The sequence below is a fragment of the Cherax quadricarinatus genome, chromosome 5 (genome assembly GCF_038502225.1).
Source record: "Cherax quadricarinatus isolate ZL_2023a chromosome 5, ASM3850222v1, whole genome shotgun sequence".
NCBI classification, from domain to species: domain Eukaryota; kingdom Metazoa; phylum Arthropoda; class Malacostraca; order Decapoda; family Parastacidae; genus Cherax; species Cherax quadricarinatus.
In genome coordinates this window covers 60,638,885-60,663,337 of record NC_091296.1, presented here as the reverse complement: position 1 = coordinate 60,663,337, position 24,453 = coordinate 60,638,885, and the positions used below count along the sequence as shown (strand labels likewise).

General features: G+C 41.6%; 1 protein-coding gene across 2 annotated transcripts in view; it reads right to left on the bottom strand.

Annotated features, from left to right (window-relative positions):
* Nucleotides 1–1,651: 1,651 nt before the first annotated feature.
* LOC128685069 (uncharacterized) overlaps nt 1,652–24,453 on the bottom strand; it is a 58,156-nt gene continuing 35,354 nt past the window's right edge. For both annotated transcript variants that reach the window (XM_053771538.2, XM_053771539.2), the window contains exons 4-6: nt 8,851–9,046; nt 5,445–5,717; nt 1,652–4,149 (exon numbers count right to left, since the gene is read on the bottom strand). In XM_053771538.2, the coding sequence (XP_053627513.2) occupies nt 3,620–4,149; nt 5,445–5,717; nt 8,851–9,046 (999 nt within the window). In that variant the 3' untranslated portion in view covers nt 1,652–3,619. The remainder of the gene's footprint in view (nt 4,150–5,444; nt 5,718–8,850; nt 9,047–24,453) is intronic.

The window sequence follows — 24,453 nt, the reverse complement described above, 5'->3', positions numbered from 1 at the left end:
CCGGAGGATTAGTCATCCAGAATAACCTAAAAAAGCCAATTCGTTATCGAGAAGTCTTATTTCTAATGCGGTACTTCAATCTTGTTCCCCAGGATGCGACCTATACCAGTCAACTAATACCCAGGTACCTACTTACTAATAGGAACAGCAAACGTAGGGAAATATGGCCGGCCGGGGAACCACGGACACTCATTGTGTGAGACGGGAACGTTGCATTACTAAACAAATGTAGCTACGTACATCCATTTTCTTTGTTATGAGTAATGAGTAATAGCAAAAACTCTCTACATCGATTTTCTAGTATTTAAGATAATCTCGGATGAAAGTGAAGTCCAGAAACTTGCTTTGCAAGAGCTAATTGCCTGAGAATTTAATCCTTATCAATAGCCTTCCACTTTTTTACTCTCTCAAGCAAAGGTTAAAATAAATATTGAGGTATACATTAATAAATATACATCTCCCTGTGTAAATCCCCCACAGATATGTAACTATATGCGCCTCTCGGTGTCTGTAGTGAATACAACTCCCGATTTATATACCTTGACAGATCTATGGCTGTAGGTGTTTATGCCCTGTCATGAATATCCCTCTAACTATATGTGCTCTAACAATGTATATGTGGAAAATTACATTTATCTGGATGTAACTCATAATGTACATACCAGTAAATGATAACAAAGATAATTATTATTAATCAAAGTTACATAGACAAGTAGGAATTTGGGACACCTAGGTCGCAAAAATGTCCCCCTTCGATACCTACAACTGTCATATCCACAAGTTGCTCTAGACCTATTAATTACAAATGAAATATGCATCACCAGGAATTCTGGTAAATATAAAAATTTGTGAACTGTATATTAAAATTAATAAATGATTACATATGCACAGTTATATAACATAAGGAGAATATATCTTAATACCACTCACCAATTTGACTGGAGATTACTGTGTGATGTACAGGGCTCCCCTTTTTGCCTACATTTATGATAAATTTACTGGCCAGAATTTAACATAAACAGACTTACCTGAGGTTCCTGGAGCTGCCCTGTACATCGGTTTAATGCTCAACTTATGCAGAAATGCACATCCAACAATTTCGGCTCCTATTTGAGAGGTGTCAGTCCAATTTAACCTCTAGAGCGACGAAAATTCTTCCGATTATTCACTAACGTTTCTTGTCCAATTCAAACAACAATGGCGATTCTCTACTGTGCAGGCGCAGGGCTTCCCATTTTTTATAAAAAAATTTACTAAATACAATATAGGCCATCAATTTACATATACTGTATTTCAAAAAATATATAGTATTTTCACACAGTATATACTTCAGTTTATATATAGCGAAAGCTGTACACCTCTCAGTGTATATGCCCTAAGAGAGATACACTTTGTTTTATATACACTGACATAAAGCACTTTTCAATGTATATGTACCTCTTGGTGTATATACTTAATCATTTGGATACCTTTTGTTTACATAAATTTGATGAACTAATTCAAAGGATGTTCCTTGATGCTAGTGATGGGCTCTTGACCTAATTAAGTGGATCTGTGCTCCGGATCCTTGAGTCAAGCCCCTGTACAACTTACGAGTTAGCAAATTCGCGCAAATTATTATTAGTAAGGTTTCATAAGAACGACCAAGTGCTCTTGTGTTATGCCTTTATTTACATAATTCATATCTGAGACAATGTAAGCGTAATACAGGCCAGTGCTGTGTCTTGTACAGTATCTGAGTTTCCTGCCCTGGTCACTTCTCTCACTCTACATATATAGTCACATGATGAAATGGTTAAACTATTGACGGAGGCTGTATCATTGTGTCCCCTCACAGGAGGTTCCTTGACGCTGGTGAGGGCTCTTGATCTAGGGAATTGCATCTGTGCTCCAGTTCCCCGAATTGAGCCAGAATGCCTTCTATCCCCCCCCCCCTACATACGCTGTATAATCCTATGGGTTTAGCTCTCCCCCATTATAATAATAATAATGTATCATTGTGTTTATATTGATCAAATTGGGCAGTCATTTTAGTGTACTTTTACTGATAAAGTGTACAGTAGTGTATACTTATTTGTTACTATTTTTTTGTGTATGTACACTTATATAGTGACTGTACACTCTAAGGTTGCCGTGTGTGTGTGTGTGTGTGTGTGTGCAACTGTAAAGTGATAATAGTATGTGTGTGCGTGTGTAGCTGTATGTGGTATTAATGTGTGTATACGTTGGTGCGATAATAATGTACTTGTGTATACCCGTGAGTTGAAGTAAGTGTGTGGTTTTACCTGACAAGTGATGTATACATTGAATCATGTATCGTTAGCTAAATTTGGTTAGTTACTGTGTACGTATCTGGGAGTTGACTTTATAGGTTAGTGCATAGTTTATAAGTTGATCTGATTTATAAGTCATTGTTTACATTTAATGGTAGATTTATAAGTAATTGTATACATTTATAGATCGATTTTGCAAACAATTGTAAATTATTACCCTCCTAATTTTCCTTATTTACAATGGTCACACGTACCAGCCTCTAGTTAATAGTTACTCGGTAATGGTCACCCATGGAAGGCAGAATTTTGTATAATGGGGAAGCATTCATAATAGCCTCGTTCACACTCATGTTCTAATAAAAACAATTATATCATTAGAATTAGAGCAGGTATATTACTAACCACTGTCTGAGATGAGGCTACGTGGTTTGTGGGCCACTGCAGACTGTTTCCAGACTATGTAATATATCTTTACATCAGTGACTAGGCTGTTGACATATACATTTTTGTTATATTACTCATGGTATTTGCTAAAATTCTTGACTCAGTGTGCGCTCCGTAAAGATTTATGTCTTGGTTAGTTATTTAGCTTCATTGTTGTAGCCTAGATAAATTTATTGATACATGTATATTTCTTTTCGTTACATAAATTTCTCTCAAGCTATTATTTTTCTATATCTTCTAGTTCACCTTAGTTAACACTTTCAAGACTTAATCATTAAAAGTGTAGAAGTAAGCTTCAAAGTTTACTTGTAAATTTTGAGGTCTGATTGTTTTCATTAATTTCTTAAAACTATATGAAGGTATTTTTGTAGTTAGTAAGAAGAGTCATTACAGACCTACAAGTTATCGGCAAGTTATAAAGGATTTTGTGAAGTCAGAGATCAGGCCAGAGCCGGAGGATCGAACCTTTGCCACTTGCTCTGGATAACGCACACGGGTGCAGCGCTTTACATAATAACCTATAAAGATGTATCATGTCTTGAGAGTAATGATGACCTAGTAGCACTAGGAGGGTTGTTGCAAGAAATATTGCTATCAACAAGATGCTCACTAGCGGATAAGGACACTTATATACAGTTCAGGACATAAAGGGCATGTTTCACCACAGGTGGCTTCAGCAGTCACTCGGGGCGACTTTTAGTTAAACAAATGTCGTGTTCTGTACATCCGTGTATTTATCTACAGCTTGTCGGTACCGCCAAATCTTTACGATCATCGTACTTGCTTCGCTTGACTAGAGTTACTGTTTTAGGGAGAGGATTCCTAGCGTTCGTCTCTAAATTCGCCTGCCACCCGTGGTGGAGGCAGCCAGTTGTGTTTATGGTGGCGGGAGGAGATGAGAGTTACCAGGACCTGGCGAGCAGTCCCAGGATAGTGTAGGTCATCTGAGGGAGGGAGTAGGGCAGCCTGAGCACCTGCAGCCAGCCATCCTCCACCACAGCCCTCACCTGGAGTACCTGGGGGGCTGCCTTCTCCTTCCGGTACAGCAGCCACCCTACTAGCTTCACCAGGCTGATGTAGTAGGCTTCTCCCTCTCCGTCTGGCACATCATCACTCCTGACGTCTTCAAAACGGGTATCTTTCATACCGTCCTTTGTAATACTCTGTACTTTGGAGGTCTTGCCTCTTCCTGCTCCGCCTCCTGCGGCGTCTTGCAGCACCAACAATAGCGTCTTCATTACGTTGCCAGCGAGGTTTTCCACAGAGGTAACGAGGCGAGATACGAACCCAGGTCTAAGGTAGAGGAGGGCGGGGAAGATGCGGGCAGGAGCCAAGAAGGTGTGGGCCAGGGAGTGCTTGTAGGAGGCGTAGCAGGATACTACGATGCCCTCCACCACCAGCGTCCCCTCCCTCGTCAGTGGCACATACGCTCCTGTACACACCAGCATTATATTATACAGACTAACTACAATAAACTTTTAAGTCAATTTTATTTATATTACACAGTTATTCGGTTAAATAAGGATATCACAAAGTAGTTTTTGATCAAGAAAATTTAATCATTAATACACAAAAATATGTGTTGTGATTTATACAAGCAATTACCTTGTTCATAGTGAGTAGGATAATTATGTCTGGCTAATATCTGTATTCACATCATAGTCAAACAACGAACGCAGGATCAAGATGACATCTTACATTAACAACATTGAATTTCCAGAACATTTTGCTGTGCGACTCACTAGTTCATATGAAATATTTAAGAACTTTCCTAAGTGCATAATTTCAGTCCGCTGAAGTTAAAAATTTTTTTAATCTAATTTGAATCTAAAAGAACGGGCCCTTAACCTTAACATTACTTAAACAAAATACTGAATGTCCACAAATCTGGCCAGACCACGACTGGATTGAATTAGGCATATTTAAATTTTAGTGAAGGATTAAAAATTTGTTTAAAATAAAAAAACATAATTTAGTATTTTTTTAAGAAAGTTCAGCATGTTTGACTGGCTCGAGAACATAAACACAGAGGTATGTATCTGTGTATATACACCAATTGTTTGCTTGACTATATTTTAGGGATTAAAATATTGTTGACAGGTGAACAAAGTTATAGGCAGCCCTAATGACCTCTGTACTCGATAGGCTGTATTAAGGATTATGCTTAGTGTTATTAATGGCTAAAGTTTACGACTACAACTCGGCGGAACCCGGACATTGGTTAATATTTTAAAATACTTATAACCTATATACACCAAGAAATAAGCATTTCGTTCACATTTTGTTATTTTGGGAGATAGTAGGGAATATGTTAATTTTGGTTATGGAATATGTGCCTGGCCGAAAGTAAACAAAGAGGCGCCAGTAATGATGACGGAGGTAAGGTTAGGTTAAGTTAGGTTACGTTAGGTTAGGTGGGTTATGTTGGGTTTGGTAACTTTTTTTTACCATTTACAAACAAAAAATATATCTCCACTATATAGCAAACTTAATATTGAAAGTGTAATTAATGGCCGAATTCCGCTGAGAAGCAATCACTACTTACTAATAAATGCTTAGTGATTATGGCCATAATAGCTACTGTGTTGACGATAGGTCTTAATAACTGGAAGTATAATAATAATTATTATATTATTATTATTGTTGTTATTAATTTATTTTAAAGAGGTCAGCTCATATACCTTTTTATATGCATATAATTAAATTAGTTTTACATACACACCTTACCTTGTGTAACCTCGTGATCAATTGCAATGATCTCAGTTTTGTGTATTCCCGTCTGATTGGTGGAATATATGACATCACCAATGTTGATATCCGAGCCGAAGACACTGACTGGATGGCTTGAGTTTGGGGCACTCTTAAAGAGGACATGGTTGGGTGACAATGTCAGGTTGTGGCCCATGGAGGTGCGCAGCGTCACATAGAGAGCTGCTTCCCGAGGACGACGGTCCATGAATCCCAGGATTGTGGTCGGCACAACTTTTCCCGATTCATCCACTGCCAACATATTGAACAGGCGAATGGATGAATAAAATCAATTTACATGAATATAATGAATAAATGTGATGGTGGCAAGGCACGACTGGTAGTAGATATCCTCGTTTTGGGGTATGGGGTTGAGGTGTTTTGTTCTTTACTTATGTGTTCCTCCTCGCCTTCCTAGGAGGCTGTGGTCATCGGTGTCTCCCATTTCACATTGAGTCTACAATTTCTTCTACACTCGTGCAAGTTGTGAATTACTTCAGCCATATTATTAAGATATTCTTCCTAGAATCTCCAACCTTTCTGCTATTCGTGGTAAGTCCTGTCCCTCTTTAGGTACTTGTTCTCCGAGTCTCCATACATTATTAGAGTAGTCAACTTCTCACCAAGTGTACTTTGTATTTTATCCTCTTGCTCTCTACCCCTAACCCAAGTGCCTAGGCCCCCACTGCCCCCTTTCCTGTCCTTTCATTCCCCTCACCCCCCAAATCCTCTCCACTTCCTCCTCACATAATCTTGCTCCCTCATATAAAGTAAATTTGCATGAAATCGCCTTTGACGTGCTCTCTCGCTGTGCACCTTGCAACGTATCTCCATATATATAACACAAAAGTAAGAGGCTAGTATGCTGCTGCCATACATTGCTTTATTTTATACAAGATTATAAGAGAAAAGAAATTACAGTAGGCCTTTCTCTCCTTGTGAGGCACTATCATACCAGGCACTCAAGTTGTAAAACAGACACGAAGGCAGAATGTTGACCCATACGACGCGCTGCAGTAGGACTACAGTGACTTCTGTAAAGACTTCGAGTCTTTTGTTAAGCTCTCCTCATACTGTGTATGTCCGTGTGTGTGTGCTCACCTACTTGTACTCTCCTATTTGTGGTTGCAGGAGTCGATTCACAACTTCTGGCCCCGCTTCTTCACTGATCGCTACTAGTGTGTGTGTGTGTGTGTGTGTGTGTGTGTGTGTGTGTGTGTGTGTGTGTGTGTGTGTGTGTGTGTGTGTGTGTGTGTGTGCGTGTGCGCGCTTGCCGATTTCAATTTGCAGGATTCGTGTCATAGCTCCTGGGTGGGGGTGTTTGTGATGCAGCTTCCCTTGCTTCTCTTCTTCTTGCTGTCTTTGCTCGCTTCATCGCCTTTTCCTCTACTCTTCTCCATCTCTGCCCCGCCCTCCACTCTTACCAACTCTCAATATTATATTTTATGATCACCTTCCTCAGGTTTTCTCCGTTGCTAACCTAGCATCCTTCCCTCTTCCTCTCCCTTCCCACTCCTCACCCTCTCTTCCTCCCGCTCCTGGGGTCGTGAATTATTGTCAGGTGTGGGGTGAGGGAGAGAGGATAACGGGTAAAGGAAAGAATCAGAGTTCAGCGGTATGAATTGTCTTGCCCACACTTCTCACCACGGCTTGCCCACACCTCTCACCACCGCTTGCCCACACCACCGCTTGCCCACACCTCTCACCACCGCTTGCCCACGCTCACCACCACTTTCCCACACTCACCATTGCTGTCCTTATTTTACAATTAGCTATTTTAAATGTTAAAGATGGCAGTAGTACCTACCTGCCTGGAGTCTACCCCCGAGGCCCGGTCCACGACCAGGCCTCCCGGTGAATCAGGGCCTAATCAACCAGGCTGTTACTGCTGGCCGCACGTAGTCCAACGTACGAACCACAGCCCGGCTGATCCGTGGCTGTTGCCACCTTTATGGAGTGTGGCTATATCGGTTGTTTTTAGTGATTGGAATTTCACTCATGTCTAAGCTCCTTCTCCATAGTAAAGTTTTGGCACGCGAAAGGGGTTTCTTTCAGTTCTTAATGAACACAGAGTTCCACGAGTCTGGGCCTGGGGCTGAGTGCATGGGCATGTTGTCAGTGGCTTTCTCAAAGTCTGTTGGAGTTAAGGTAACGTTGGAAATCTGGCATACATTGATGGAGTTTTGAGGCTCCCCCTACCTCCTGCCCCCTCGGCTCTCTCTGAACTCGAACGATCATTATTGTGTTCACTTCCTGGTCACAGCAGTGAACCCACTCACACCCCTTGGGAGCCATCTGTCTCTCTATCACAACCTCCACCACCCACCCCAGGACCCATCTCTCTCCACAACCTCCCCGCTGTCCACACCAGTACCCATCTCTCTAAATCACAACCTCCCCCGTACACCCCAGAGCCCTTCTCTCTCCATAACCTCCCCCATCCACCCCAGGACCCGTCTCTCTAAATCACAGTCTCCCCATAGGGGCGCCATTGGTACACTAAGAGAAAACACCATAAGTGTCCGGGGCCCAAAACTGTTCAACAGCCTCCCATCAAGCATTAGGGGAATTGCCAATAAACCCCTGGCTGCCTTCAAGAGAGAGCTGGACAGATACCTAAAGTCAGTGCCGGATCAGCCGAGCTGTGGCTCGTACGTTGGACTGCGTGCGGCCAGCAGTAACAGCCTAGTTGATCAGGCCCTGATCCATCGGGAGGCCTGGTCATGGACCGGGTCGCGGGGGCGTTGATCCCCGGAATAACCTCCAGGTAACCTCCAGGTAACCCCAGGACCCGTCTCTAAATCACAACCTCCCCCGCCCACCCTAGGAGATATGTGTCGTGCGGTACAGCATCATTTCTGCTCTCCTCATTGATCAAAGTGTAGTGATGGCAATTATGGGTGAATGGGGTAATGATGGGTGATTATGGAGTAACAATGGACAATTATAGGGTAATGAGATTAATTAATGGGGAAATGATAGGTCATTATGAGGATAATTAGAGCAATAATGGAGATGATTGTGAGACAAGGATGAGTTATTATGAAGGGAGTAGTAGTAGTATTAGTAGCAACATTAGTAACAGTATTAGTAATAGTAGTAGTAACTGTACTATTAGTAATAGTAGCTGTAGTATTAGTAGTACTGCAGTAGTAGTAGAAGTATGAATAGTCATTCTAGCTATAGTCTAAAGGCAGCCTCTCTTACTATCCAAATAGCGGTATGAACATTCCCGTCACCTTAACTATGTGACCGGAGTGACGAGTGGGGAGAGAGCCTTCCGTTTTATTATCCTTGCCTCTCCTCTCTAGGTAGACCTAACGATGGAAAGACATCAATATTTCTCTGAGTAAGGTGTTCAGTTGAGTCTGATTTCTTTACTCACCTGCCAAGACTTGATCTCCTGTTCTTAGATGGCCCATGGTGGTGGTGGCGCCCGTGGGCGTGGGGAGGCGGGCGTGGGCGGGGAAGCAGGAACCCACGTCGCAGGAACAACAGTAGTGATGGCGTGTGATCTTACTGTAGCAGTAACACAAGTCTCGGTAGCCGCAGTTGATGTAAAACATGGGACGGGCGTGTTTCTGTGGAGGGTGATGGAGAATGAGAGTGAGAGAGGGGGGGGGACAGAGAGATAAAGAAACAAAATAAGAATCAGTACTTTACGTCTGCGTCGATCACTGGGGGATCGTCTATAGTAGTAACACTGTGCTGCACCCAGCAGCAACACACTGTGCTGCACCCAGCAACAACACACTGTGCTGCACCCAGCAACAACACACTGTGCTGCACCCAGCAACAACACACTGTGCTGCACCCAGCAACAACACACTGTGCTGCACCCAGCAACAACACACTGTGCTGCACCCAGCAACAACACACTGTGCTGCACCCAGCAACACTGTGCTGCACCCAGCAACAACACACTGTACTGCACCCAGCAACAACAACACACTGTGCTGCACCCAGCAACAACACACTGTGCTGCACCCAGCAACAACACACTGTGCTGCACCCAGCAACAACACACTGTGCTGCACCCAGCAACAACACACTGTGCTGCACCCAGCAACAACACACTGTGCTGCACCCAGCAACAACACACTGTGCTGCACCCAGCAACAACACACTGTGCTGCACCCAGCAACAACACACTGTGCTGCACCCAGCAACAACACACTGTGCTGCACCCAGCAACAACACACTGTGCTGCACCCAGCAACAACACACTGTGCTGCACCCAGCAACAACACACTGTACTGCACCCAGCAACAACACACTGTGCTGCACCCAGCAACAACACACTGTGCTGCACCCAGCAACAACACACTGTGCTGCACCCAGCAACAATACACTGTGCTGCACCCAGCAACAACACACTGTGCTGCACCCAGCAACAACACACTGTGCTGCACCCAGCAACAACACACTGTGCTGCACCCAGCAGCAACACACTGTGCTGCACCCAGCAACAACACACTGTGCTGCACCCAGCAACAACACACTGTGCTGCACCCAGCAACACTACAACAACACACTGTGCTGCACCCAGCAATACTGCAACAACACACTGTGCTGCACCCAGCAACACTGCAGCAACACTGCAATCATGTGACCCACTCTTGCAGAACCCTCAATTGACAACAGCAACCAAGATAGACAAAAAAAAACTACTTAATTGGGTTCCATCAAAGCCAGGAGCACGAGGCTCCCACATCAGGGATCCCAGTGGGACGTCACCCTGATGGAAGTCCAAGTGCCAGTCCTCGTATCAAGCAGATGAAAGTGTTTCCGGTGCACTGGAGCCATCCTTCTCATGTAATGCCCAGTCAGTAACAAGTGAATTTCTAATATGTTGACCTCACGAGTCACTTCGCGCATCAGTAACTGTGACTTTTGACCTCTTCTGATGGGACAAACTAAACTTGATTATTTCTCTAGGACATTCGTAAACTTAGATAATGTTCTTTTAAATATTAGAACTAATATATATATATATATATAAATATATATATATATATATATATATATATATATATATATATATATATATATATATATATATATATATATATATATATATATATATATGTATATATATATATATGTATATATATATATATATATATATATATATATATATATATATATATATTTTATGGTAGTATTTTATGGTAGTAGGTTGGTAGACAGCAACCACCCAGGGAGGTACTACCGTCCTGCCAAGTGAGTGTAAAACGAAAGCCTGTAATTGTTTTACATGATGGTAGGATTGCTGATGTCTTTTGTCTGTCTCATAAATATGCAAGATTACAGGCATGTCTTGCTACTTCTACTTACACTTAGGTCACACTACACATACATATACACATTTATTCATACACACTCATCTGAGTTTTCTTTGATTTTATCTTAATAGTTCTTGGTCTTATTAATTTTCCTTTTATATCCATGGGGAAGTGGAATAAGAATCTTTCCTCCGTAAGCCATGCGTGTTGTAAAAGTCAACTAAAATGCCGGGAACAATGGGCTAGTAACCCCTTTTCCTGTAAAGATTACTAAAAAGAATAAGAAGAAGAAAATTGTCAAAGTGGGAAGTCTGAATGTGCGTGGATGTTGTGCAGATGATAAGAAAGAGATGATTGTGGATGTTATGAATGAGAAGAAGCTGGATGTCCTGGCTTTAAGTGAAACAAAGCTGAAGGGGGTGGGAGAGTTTCAATGGAGAGGAATAAATGGGATTAGGTCAGGGGTTTCAAATAGAGTTAGAGCTAAAGAAGGAGTAGCAATAATGTTGAAGGATAAGCTATGGCAGGAAAAGAGGGACTATAAATGTATTAATTCAAGGATTATGTGGAGTAAAATAAAGATTGGATGTGAAAAGTGGGTTATAATAAGCGTGTATGCACCTGGAGAAGAGAGAAGTGTAGAGGAGAGAGAGAGATTTTGGGAAATGTTGAGTGAATGCGTGGGGAGTTTTGAATCAAGTGTGAGAGTAATGGTGGTTGGGGATTTCAATGCTAAAGTGGGTAAAAATGTTATGGAGGGAGTAGTAGGTAAATTTGGGGTGCCAGGGGTAAATGTAAATGGGGAGCCTTTAATTGAGCTATGTGTAGAAAGAAATTTGGTAATAAGTAATACATATTTTATGAAAAAGAGGATAAATAAATATACAAGGTATGATGTAGCACGTAATGAAAGTAGTTTATTAGATTATGTATTGGTGGATAAAAGGTTGATGGGTAGGCTCCAGGATGTACATGTTTATAGAGGGGCAACTGATATATCGGATCATTATTTAGTTGTAGCTACAGTTAGAGTAAGAGGTAGATGGGAAAAGAGGAAGGTGGCAACAACAAGTAAGAGGGAGGTGAAAGTGTATAAACTAAGGGAGGAGGAAGTTCGGGCGAGATATAAGCGACTATTAGCAGAAAGGTGGGATAGTGCAAAGATGAGTAATGGGGGGGTTGAAGAGGGTTGGAATAGTTTTAAAAATGCAGTATTAGAATGTGGGGCAGAAGTTTGTGGTTATAGGAGGGTGGGTGCAGGAGGAAAGAGGAGTGATTGGTGGAATGATGAAGTAAAGGGTGTGATAAAAGAGAAAAAGGTAGCTTATGAGAGGTTTTTACAAAGCAGAAGTGTTATAAGAAGAGCAGAATATATGGAGAGTAAAAGAAAGGTAAAGAGAGTGGTGAGAGAGTGCAAAAGGAGAGCAGATGATAGAGTGGGAGAGGCACTGTCAAGAAATTTTAATGAAAATAAGAAAAAATTTTGGAGTGAGTTAAACAAGTTAAGAAAGCCAAGGGAAAATATGGATTTGTCAGTTAAAAACAGAGTAGGGGAGTTAGTAGATGGGGAGATGGAGGTATTAGGTAGATGGCGAGAATATTTTGAGGAACTTTTAAATGTTAAGGAAGAAACAGAGGCAGTAATTTCATGCACTGGTCAGGGAGGTATACCATCTTTTAGGAGTGAAGAAGAGCAGAATGTAAGTGTGGGGGAGGTACGTGAGGCATTACGTAAAATGAAAGGGGGTAAAGCAGCTGGTACTGATGGGATCATGACAGAAATGTTAAAAGCAGGGGGGGATATAGTGTTGGAGTGGTTGGTACTTTTGTTCAATAAATGTATGAAAGAGGGGAAGGTACCTAGGGATTGGCGGAGAGCATGTATAGTCCCTTTATATAAAGGGAAAGGGGACAAAAGAGACTGTAAAAATTATAGAGGAATAAGCTTACTGAGTATACCAGGAAAAGTGTACGGTAGGGTTATAATTGAAAGAATTAGAGGTAAGACAGAATGTAGGATTGCGGATGAGCAAGGAGGTTTCAGAGTGGGTAGGGGATGTGTAGATCAAGTGTTTACATTGAAGCATATATGTGAACAGTATTTAGATAAAGGTAGGGAAGTTTTTATTGCATTTATGGATTTAGAAAAGGCATATGATAGAGTGGATAGAGGAGCAATGTGGCAGATGTTGCAAGTATATGGAATAGGTGGTAAGTTATTAAATGCTGTAAAGAGTTTTTATGAAGATAGTGAGGCTCAGGTTAGGGTGTGTAGAAGAGAGGGAGACTATTTCCCGGTAAAAGTAGGTCTTAGACAGGGATGTGTAATGTCACCATGGTTGTTTAATATATTTATAGATGGGGTTGTTAAGGAAGTAAATGCTAGGGTGTTTGGGAGAGGGGTGGGATTAAATTATGGGGAATCAAATTCAAAATGGGAATTGACACAGTTACTTTTTGCTGATGATACTGTGCTTATGGGAGATTCTAAAGAAAAATTGCAAAGGTTAGTGGATGAGTTTGGGAATGTGTGTAAAGGTAGAAAGTTGAAAGTGAACATAGAAAAGAGTAAGGTGATGAGGGTGTCAAATGATTTAGATAAAGAAAAATTGGATATCAAATTGGGGAGGAGGAGTATGGAAGAAGTGAATGTTTTCAGATACTTGGGAGTTGACGTGTCGGCGGATGGATTTATGAAGGATGAGGTTAATCATAGAATTGATGAGGGAAAAAAGGTGAGTGGTGCGTTGAGGTATATGTGGAGTCAAAAAACGTTATCTATGGAGGCAAAGAAGGGAATGTATGAAAGTATAGTAGTACCAACACTCTTATATGGGTGTGAAGCTTGGGTGGTAAATGCAGCAGCGAGGAGACGGTTGGAGGCAGTGGAGATGTCCTGTTTAAGGGCAATGTGTGGTGTAAATATTATGCAGAAAATTCGGAGTGTGGAAATTAGGAGAAGGTGTGGAGTTAATAAAAGTATTAGTCAGAGGGCAGAAGAGGGGTTGTTGAGGTGGTTTGGTCATTTAGAGAGAATGGATCAAAGTAGAATGACATGGAAAGCATATAAATCTATAGGGGAAGGAAGGCGGGGTAGGGGTCGTCCTCGAAAGGGTTGGAGAGAGGGGGTAAAGGAGGTTTTGTGGGTAAGGGGCTTGGACTTCCAGCAAGCGTGCGTGAGCGTGTTAGATAGGAGTGAATGGAGACGAATGGTACTTGGGACCTGACGATCTGTTGGAGTGTGAGCAGGGTAATATTTAGTGAAGGGATTCAGGGAAACCGGTTATTTTCATATAGTCGGACTTGAGTCCTGGAAATGGGAAGTACAATGCCTGCACTTTAAAGGAGGGGTTTGGGATATTGGCAGTTTGGAGGGATATGTTGTGTATCTTTATATGTGTATGCTTCTAGACTGTTGTATTCTGAGCACCTCTGCAAAAACAGTGATAATGTGCGAGTGTGGTGAAAGTGTTGAATGATGATGAAAGTATTTACTTTTTGGGGATTTTCTTTCTTTTTTGGGTCACCCTGCCTCGGTGGGAGACGGCCGACTTGTTGAAAAAAAAAAAAAAAATATATATATATATATATAATATATATATATATATATTTCTTCTTTCAACACACCGGCCGTATCCCACCGAGGTAGGGTGGCCCAAAAGGAAAAACGAAAGTTTCTCCTTTTACATTTAGTAATATATACAGGAGAAGAGGTTACTAGCCCCTTGCTCCTGGCATTTTAGTCGCCTCCTACAACACGCATGGCTTACGGAGGAAGAATTCTGTTCCACTTCCCCATGGAGCTAAGAGGAAATAAACAAGAACTAGAAAGAAAATAGAACAAAACCCAGATGGGTGTATATATATATATATATGTTTGTACATGTATGTGTAGTGTGACCTAAGTGTAAGTAGAAGTAGCAAGACGTACCTGAAACCTTGCATGTTTATGAGACAGAAAAGAAAAACACCAGCTATCCTACCATCATGTAAAACAATTACAGGCTTCCGTTTTACGCTCACTTGGCAGGACGGTAGTACCTCCCTGGACGGTTGCTGTCTACCAACCTAATACCTACCTATATATATAATATATATATATATATATATATATATATATATATATATATATATATATATATATATATAAAATAGCGTTTATATTTGTAGGAAAACCCTATTTATGTATAGTGGAGCAGCTTTAGAAATGGTCACTTAGGTTAATTGGAGAGCAGGCAGCCACAGGGGAGTGTCGAGTTTGTGTGTCTTGTCAACTGACACATCCCCGGGAGGCATTCTGCACCGCAGGATTTTCAGGCTTGGTACACGTAACACCCAAGTAGTATCCCTGGCCTTTCTAGTATGGTCCCCTGACTCCTAGCCCTAGATTCGTTTAGTAAACACTTGTGACTTAGTGAACCATTATGACTTTTAGTGAAGGATTGTGACTTTTAGCGAACCACTGTGAGTTTTAGCGAACCACTGTGAGTTTTAGCGAACCACTGAATTTTAGCAAACAGTTGTGACTTTTAGTGAACCATTATGATTCTTTCTTAGTGATTCCCTGTGATTCTTAGTGAACCATTGTGACTTTTAGTAAATCCTTGTGACTTGTTAATAGTTCTTCAGTTGGCCGGTAATGTCCTGTATCCTTGCATGATCTCAGATTGCTAGTTCGATCACAATTTTTACTTGCAAGACCTCAACCTGTTAGAAACATGCCCATGTCTCTTTTGTAGGCCTTCAGGCTCCTATTTGCCTCTTAAGTTATTCCCTAGTGTCCCAAACTATTAATAGGATGATTTAGATAACCCTGTCAAATTTTCACACTGCAAATGTTGCGTCCCCTGTGTGAGACCCAATGTTTATAATTATTATTGTATGTACGTATATAATTTCCTTTTTCACTTAATATTATATTGCTGATATCTTCATTAGTAGCTAAAATAAGGATATCTTGCTTTGTATTATTATCTAATCCTATATTATTAGCTATGTAAATAGGTAGGACGTGTTTTTGTTGAATTATGTTGGAAACAGCCTTTGCTAAGTCAACAGAGTAAAGTCCGAGGCAGCTACGGTGAAAAGCTCTGTTCCACAAGGCACAGTACTCGCTCCCATCTTGTTCCTCATCCTCATATCTGACATAGACAAGGATGTCAGCCACAGCACCGTGTCTTCCTTTACAGACGACACCCGAATCTGCATGACAGTGTCTTCCATTGCAGACACTGCAAGGCTCCAGGCGGACATCAACCAAATCTTTCAGTGGGCTGCAGAAAACAATATGAAGTTCAACGATGAGAAATTTCAATTACTCAGATATGGTAAACACGAGGAAATTAAATCTTCATCAGAGTACAAAACAAATTCTGGCCACAAAATAGAGCGAAACACCAACGTCAAAGACCTGGGAGTGATCATGTCGGAGGATCTCACCTTCAAGGACCATAACATTGTATCAATCGCATCTGCTAGAAAAATGACAGGATGGATAATGAGAATCTTCAAAACTAGGGAGGCCAAGCCCATGATGACACTCTTCAGGTCACTTGTTCTATCTAGGCTGGAATATTGCTGCACACTAACAGCGCCTTTCAAGGCAGGTGAAATTGCTGACCTAGAAAATGTACAGAGAACTTTCACGGCGCGCATAACGGAGATAAAACACCTCAATTACTGGGAGCGCTTGAGGTTCCTAAAACTGTATTCCCTGGAACGCAGGCGGGAGAGATACATGATTATATACACCTGGAAAATCCTAGAGGGACTAGTACCGAACTTGCACACGAAAATCACTCACTACGAAAGCAAAAGACTTGGCAGACGATGCAACATCCACCCAATGAAAAGCAGGGGTGTCACTAGCACGTTAAGAGACCATACAATAAGTGTCAGGGGCCCGAGACTGTTCAACCGCCTCCCAGCATACATAAGGGGGATTACCAACAGACCCCTGGCAGTCTTCAAGCTGGCACTGGACAAGCACCTAAAGTCGGTTCCTGACCAGCCGGGCTGTGGCTCGTACGTTGGTTTGCGTGCAGCCAGCAGTAACAGCCTGGTTGATCAGGCTTTGATCCACCAGGAGGCCTGGTCACAGACCGGGCCGCGGGGGCGTTGACCCCCGGAACTCTCTCCAGGTAAACTCCAGGTAACTACGGATTGTTAAGGTCAATCGGTCTCTCGGGGGTGTCCCGTGAACCGACTTGATGTAAGGGTCAGGGCGTTGCCTGGGTCAGTCCCTACCTGCCTCTAGCCCAGGAAACATCTGCCTCTTTCTGAATGTTTTTTTCAACTCTAGTTTTGGGTAGAAGAAGGTTTCGTTGGTGAGCCGGAACCTGTTTCTCGCTACTCTGAGTATCGGTGAAGGACAGAGTTATTCCCAGACAGTGATTCTGATACTGACTAACGTTGTGGTTCTTTCTAGTAGTACGACTTCTATAGAGATTCTATTGAAGATCTCTGTTGGGTTTGATAAATTTCTCTTTGCTCCTGCTCCGTTGTGTTATATTCTGATGTTTCGACAAACTATGTCTTTACCTTTGTGTAAGCTCTTGCTTTGTAGGTAGCTATGATTGGAACGATAGATAAAGAATCACACACAAAGTGGGAGTTGTCACAGCTGCTCTTTGCTGATGACACTGTGCTCTTGGGAGATTCTGAAGAGAAGTTGCAGAGATTGGTGGATGAATTTGGTAGGGTGTGCAAAAGAAGAAAATTAAAGGTGAATACAGGAAAGAGTAAGGTTATGAGGATAACAAAAAGATTAGGTGATGAAAGATTGAATATCAGATTGGAGGGAGAGAGTATGGAGGAGGTGAACGTATTCAGATATTTGGGAGTGGACGTGTCAGCGGATGGGTCTATGAAAGATGAGGTGAATCATAGAATTGATGAGGGGAAAAGGGTGAGTGGTGCACTTAGGAGTCTGTGGAGACAAAGAATTTTGTCCTTGGAGGCAAAGAGGGGAATGCATGAGAGTATAGTTTTATCAACGCTCTTATATGAGTGTGAAGCATGGGTGATGAATGTTGCAGCGAGGAGAAGGCTGGAGGCAGTGGAGATGTCATGTCTGAGGGCAATGTGTGGTGTGAATATAATGCAGAGAATTCGTAGTTTGGAAGTTAGGAGGAGGTGCGGGATTACCAAAACTGTTGTCCAGAGGGCTGAGGAAGGGTTGTTGAGGTGGTTCGGACATGTAGAGAGAATGGAGCGAAACAGAATGACTTTAAGAGTGTATCAGTCTGTAGTGGAAGGAAGGCGGGGTAGGGGTCGGCCTAGGAAAGGTTGGAGGGAGGGGGTAAAGGAGGTTTTGTGTGCGAGGGGCTTGGACTTCCAGCAGGCGTGCGTGAGCGTGTTTGATAGGAGTGAATGGAGACAAATGGTTTTTAATACTTGACGTGCTGTTGGAGTGTGAACAAAGTAACATTTATGAAGGGGTTCAGGGAAACCGGCAGGCCGGACTTGAGTCCTGGAGATGGGAAGTACAGTGCCTGCACTCTGAAGGAGGGGTGTTAATGTTGCAGTTTAAAAACTGTAGTGTAAAGCACCCTTCTGGCAAGACAGTGATGGAGTGAATGATGGTGAAAGTTTTTCTTTTTCGGGCCACCCTGCCTTGGTGGGAATCGGCCAGTGTGATAAAAAAAAAAAAAAAAAAAAAAAAAAAAAAAAAAAAATATATATATATAGATGTTGCAAGTGTATGGTGTAGGAGGTAGGTTACTGAAAGCAGTGAAGAGTTTTTACGAGGATAGTGAGGCTCAAGTTAGAGTATGTAGGAAAGAGGGAAATTTTTTCCCAGTAAAAGTAGGCCTTAGACAAGGATGTGTGATGTCACCGTGGTTGTTTAATATATTTATAGATGGGGTTGTAAGAGAAGTAAATGCGAGGGTCTTGGCAAGAGGCGTGGAGTTAAAAGATAAAGAATCACACACAAAGTGGGAGTTGTCACAGCTGCTCTTTGCTGATGACACTGTGCTCTTGGGAGATTCTGAAGAGAAGTTGCAGAGATTGGTGGATGAATTTGGTAGGGTGTGCAAAAGAAGAAAATTAAAGGTGAATACAGGAAAGAGTAAGGTTATGAGGATAACAAAAAGATTAGGTGATGAAAGATTGAATATCAGATTGGAGGGAGAGAGTATGGAGGAGGTGAACGTATTCAGATATTTGGGAGTGGACGTGTCAGCGGATGGGTCTATGAAAGATGAGGTGAATCATAGAATTGATGAGGGAAAAAGAGTGAGTGGTGCACTTAGGAGTCTGTGGAGACAAAGAACTTTGTCCTTGGAGGCAAAGAGGGGAATGTATGAGAGTATAGTTTTACCAACGCTCTTATATGGGTGTGAAGCGTGGGTGATGAATGTTGCAGCGAGGAGAAGGCTGGAGGCAGTGGAGATGTCATGTCTGAGGGCAATGTGTGGTGTGAATATAATGCAGAGAATTCGTAGTTTGGAAGTTAGGAGGAGGTGCGGGATTACCAAAACTGTTGTCCAGAGGGCTGAGGAAGGGTTGTTGAGGTGGTTCGGACATGTAGAGAGAATGGAGCGAAACAGAATGACTTCAAGAGTGTATCAGTCTGTAGTGGAAGGAAGGCGGGGTAGGGGTCGGCCTAGGAAGGGTTGGAGGGAGGGGGTAAAGGAGGTTTTGTGTGCGAGGGGCTTGGACTTCCAGCAGGCATGCGTGAGCGTGTTTGATAGGAGTGAATGGAGACAAATGGTTTTTAATACTTGACGTGCTGTTGGAGTGTGAGCAAAGTAACATTTATGAAGGGATTCAGGGAAACCGGCAGGCCGGACTTGAGTCCTGGAGATGGGAAGTACAGTGCCTGCACTCTGAAGGAGGGGTGTTAATGTTGCAGTTTAAAAACTGTAGTGTAAAGCACCCTTCTGGCAAGACAGTGATGGAGTGAATGATGGTGAAAGTTTTTCTTTTTCGGGCCACCCTGCCTTGGTGGGAATCGGCCGGTGTGATAATAAAAAAAAAAAAATAATAAATATATATATATATATATATATATATATATATATATATATATATATATAAATATATAAAAATTATAAATTATAAATATATAAACTGTCAAAGTGGGAAGTCTGAATGTGCGTGGATGTTGTGCAGATGATAAGAAAGAGATGATTGTGGATGTTATGAATGAGAAGAAGCTGGATGTCCTGGCTTTAAGTGAAACAAAGCTGAAGGGGGTGGGAGAGTTTCAATGGAGAGGAATAAATGGGATTAGGTCAGGGGTTTCAAATAGAGTTAGAGCTAAAGAAGGAGTAGCAATAATGTTGAAGGATAAGCTTTGGCAGGAAAAGAGGGACTATAAATGTATTAATTCAAGGATTATGTGGAGTAAAATAAAGATTGGATGTGAAAAGTGGGTTATAATAAGCGTGTATGCACCTGGAGAAGAGAGAAGTGTAGAGGAGAGAGAGAGATTTTGGGAAATGTTGAGTGAATGCGTGGGGAGTTTTGAATCAAGTGTGAGAGTAATGGTGGTTGGGGATTTCAATGCTAAAGTGGGTAAAAATGTTATGGAGGGAGTAGTAGGTAAATTTGGGGTGCCAGGGGTAATTGTAAATGGGGAGCCTTTAATTGAGCTATGTGTAGAAAGAGATTTGGTAATAAGTAATACATATTTTATGAAAAAGAGGATAAATAAATATACAAGGTATGATGTAGCACGTAATGAAAGTAGTTTATTAGATTATGTATTGGTGGATAAAAGGTTGATGGGTAGGCTCCAGGATGTACATGTTTATAGAGGGGCAACTGATATATCGGATCATTATTTAGTTGTAGCTACAGTTAGAGTAAGAGGTAGATGGGAAAAGAGGAAGGTGGCAACAAGAAGTAAGAGGGAGGTGAAAGTGTATAAACTAAGGGAGGAGGAAGTTCGGGTGAGATATAAGCGACTATTGGCAGAAAGGTGGGCTAGTGCAAAGATGAGTAGTGGGGGGGTTGAAGAGGGTTGGAATAGTTTTAAAAATGCAGTATTAGAATGTGGGGCAGAAGTTTGTGGTTATAGGAGGGTGGGGGCAGGAGGAAAGAGGAGTGATTGATGGAATGAAGAAGTAAAGGGTGTGATAAAAGAGAAAAAGGTAGCTTATGAGAAGTTTTTACAAAGCAGAAGTGTTATAAGAAGAGCAGAGTATATGGAGAGTAAAAGAAAGGTAAAGAGAGTGGTGAGAGAGTGCAAAAGGAGAGCAGATGATAGAGTGGGAGAGGCACTGTCAAGAAATTTTAATGAAAATAAGAAAAAATTTTGGAGTGAGTTAAACAAGTTAAGAAAGCCTAGGGAAAGTATGGATTTGTCAGTTAAAAACAGAGTAGGGGAGTTAGTAGATGGGGAGATGGAGGTATTAGGTAGATGGCGAGAATATTTTGAGGAACTTTTAAATGTTAAGGAAGAAACAGAGGCAGTAATTTCCTGCACTGGTCAGGGAGGTATACCATCTTTTAGGAGTGAAGAAGAGCAGAATGTAAGTGTGGGGGAGGTACGTGAGGCATTACGTAAAATGAAAGGGGGTAAAGCAGCTGGAACTGATGGGATCATGACAGAAATGTTAAAAGCAGGGGGGGATATAGTGTTGGAGTGGTTGGTACTTTTGTTTAATAAATGTATGAAAGAGGGGAAGGTACCTAGGGACTGGCGGAGAGCATGTATAGTCCCTTTATATAAAGGGAAAGGGGACAAAAGAGACTGTAAAAATTATAGAGGAATAAGTTTACTGAGTATACCAGGAAAAGTGTACGGTAGGGTTATAATTGAAAGAAATAGAGGCAAGACAGAATGTAGGATTGCGGATGAACAAGGAGGTTTCAGAGTGGGTAGGGGATGTGTAGATCAAGTGTTTACATTGAAGCATATCTGTGAACAGTATTTAGATAAAGGTAGGGAAGTTTTTATTGCATTTATGGATTTAGAAAAGGCATATGATAGAGTGGATAGGGGAGCAATGTGGCAGATGTTGCAAGTATATGGAATAGGTGGTAAGTTACTAAATGCTGTAAAGAGTTTTTATGAGGATAGTGAGGCTCAGGTTAGGGTGTGTAGAAGAGAGGGAGACTACTTCCCGGTAAAAGTAGGTCTTAGACAGGGATGTGTAATGTCACCATGGTTGTTTAATATATTTATAGATGGGGTTGTAAAGGAAGTAAATGCTAGGGTGTTCGGGAGAGGGGTGGGATTAAATTTTGGGGAATCAAATTCAAAATGGGAATTGACACAGTTACTTTTTGCTGATGATACTGTGCTTATGGGAGATTCTAAAGAAAAATTGCAAAGGTTAGTGGATGAGTTTGGGAATGTGTGTAAAGGTAGAAAGTTGAAAGTGAATATAGAAAAGAGTAAGGTGATGAGGGTGTCAAATGATTTAGATAAAGAAAAATTGGATATCAAATTGGGGAGGAGGAGTATGGAAGAAGTGAATGTTTTCAGATACTTGGGAGTTGACGTGTCGGCGGATGGATTTATGAAGGGTGAGGTTAATTATAGAATTGATGAGGGAAAAAAGGTGAGTGGTGCGTTGAGGTATATGTGGAGTCAAAAAACGTTATCTATGGAGGCAAAGAAGGGAATGTATGAAAGTATAGTAGTACCAACACTCTTATATGGGTGTGAAGCTTGGGTGGTAAATGCAGCAGCGAGGAGACGGTTGGAGGCAGTGGAGATGTCCTGTTTAAGGGCAATGTGTGGTGTAAATATTATGCAGAAAATTCGGAGTGTGGAAATTAGGAAAAGGTGTGGAGTTAATAAAAGTATTAGAGGGCAGAAGAGGGGTTGTTGAGGTGGTTTGGTCATTTAGAGAGAATGGATCAAAGTAGAATGACATGGAAAGCATATAAATCTATAGGGGAAGGAAGGCGGGGTAGGGGTCGTCCTCGAAAGGGTTGGAGAGAGGGGGTAAAGGAGGTTTTGTGGGCAAGGGGCTGGGACTTCCAGCAAGCGTGCGTGAGCGTGTTAGACAGGAGTGAATGGAGACGAATGATACTTGGGACCTGACGATCTGTTGGAGTGTGAGCAGGGTAATATTTAGTGAAGGGATTCAGGGAAACCGGTTATTTTCATATAGTCGGACTTGAGTCCTGGAAATGGGAAGTACAATGCCTGCACTTTAAAGGAGGGGTTTGGGATATTGGCAGTTTGGAGGGATATGTTGTGTATCTTTATATGTATATGCTTCTAGACTGTTGTATTCTGAGCACCTCTGCAAAAGCAGTGATAATATGTGAGTGTGGTGAAAGTGTTGAATGATGAAAGTATTTTCTTTTTGGGGATTTTCTTTCTTTTTTGGGTCACCCTGCCTCGGTGGGAGGCGGCCGACTTGTTGAAAATATATATATATATATATATATATATATATATATATATATATATATATATATATATATATATATATATATATATATATATATATATATATATTATAAGCTATGTAAGACTTGTTTCTATGAGAATATCCTTGTAGTATTCTCGAAGTTGTTCTGTATGTCAAGTGCCTTCAGCACTGTAGTACCAAGAGTACTATTCTGTATTACTCAACGAGAGAGAGAAAAGCTCTGTATCACACTCCATGTAATATTAATCTTTTTAGACACTTTTATATTGAAGATATTAAATTTTATCTTGTCGGATCATTACCTCCTAGTTATAATCCAAAATCTCTAGAATGATCGTATTTCTACCAAAGGATAACTAGACCTGTCTTTGATCCAACTACTGGTTACGAAAGAGAAAGCCATTACAGGTTAATTACGTAAAGGGATTCATTCAAGAACTCCCTGGAGTTATCTGGACTCTTTAATTGTGTAACCCAGCAACACACAAAATTTATCTTTTTGTAATAGCAAGTAGGACACCAAGATCTTTCAGAGAGAAAGATAAGGTGTCCGAAGGATCCCGTGGTCCTTCAAGCCATAATCCTGATTCTTGAAATTCTTACGTGGCTCCAAGACGGTCCTAGACCGAGCAGAATTCCAACATCCTTCAACACTGACAGTGTCTCGGTCCAGGGCAGACCTTTGCTTTATGTAATAACGTAGTAGATTGAGACACTTATGCAGCATATGGGAATCTTTATTCAGGAAACGTTTCGCCACACAGTGGCTTCATCAGTCCAATACAAAGAGGAAGGCGTAAGGAGAGGAGGAGTATGAGGTAATCAGTCCCTCCTTCAAGCCATAATCCTGATTCTTGAAATTCTTACGTGGCTCCAAGACGGTCCTAGACCGAGCAGAATTCCAACATCCTTCAACACTGACAGTGTCTCGGTCCAGGGCAGACCTTTGCTTTATGTAATAACGTAGTAGTTTAAAATTAATTACACCATTAAAAGTACCTCTGTGTTCTGCTTCAGGAAGAGTCACCCGTCAGGATCAAACAATGCAGGCAGAGTAGGCTGCTCAGTGAGCGATATTTGAAGATATGAACTACATACACTTATAATTTGGAAGGTTCAGGGATTGGAAAAATGATACGCGCTGGATGTTGCCTATAGTTTATGGTTGTAATGGTTGTGATGTCTGCGTTGTACTGAATGGTTGTGATGTCTGCGTTGTACTGAATGGTTGTGATGTCTGCGTTGTACTGAATGGTTGTGATGTCTGCGTTGTACTGAATGGTTGTGATGTCTGCGTCGCAATGAATGACTGTGATGTCTGCGTCGCAATAAATGTTTGTGATGCCTGCGTTGCAATGGTTG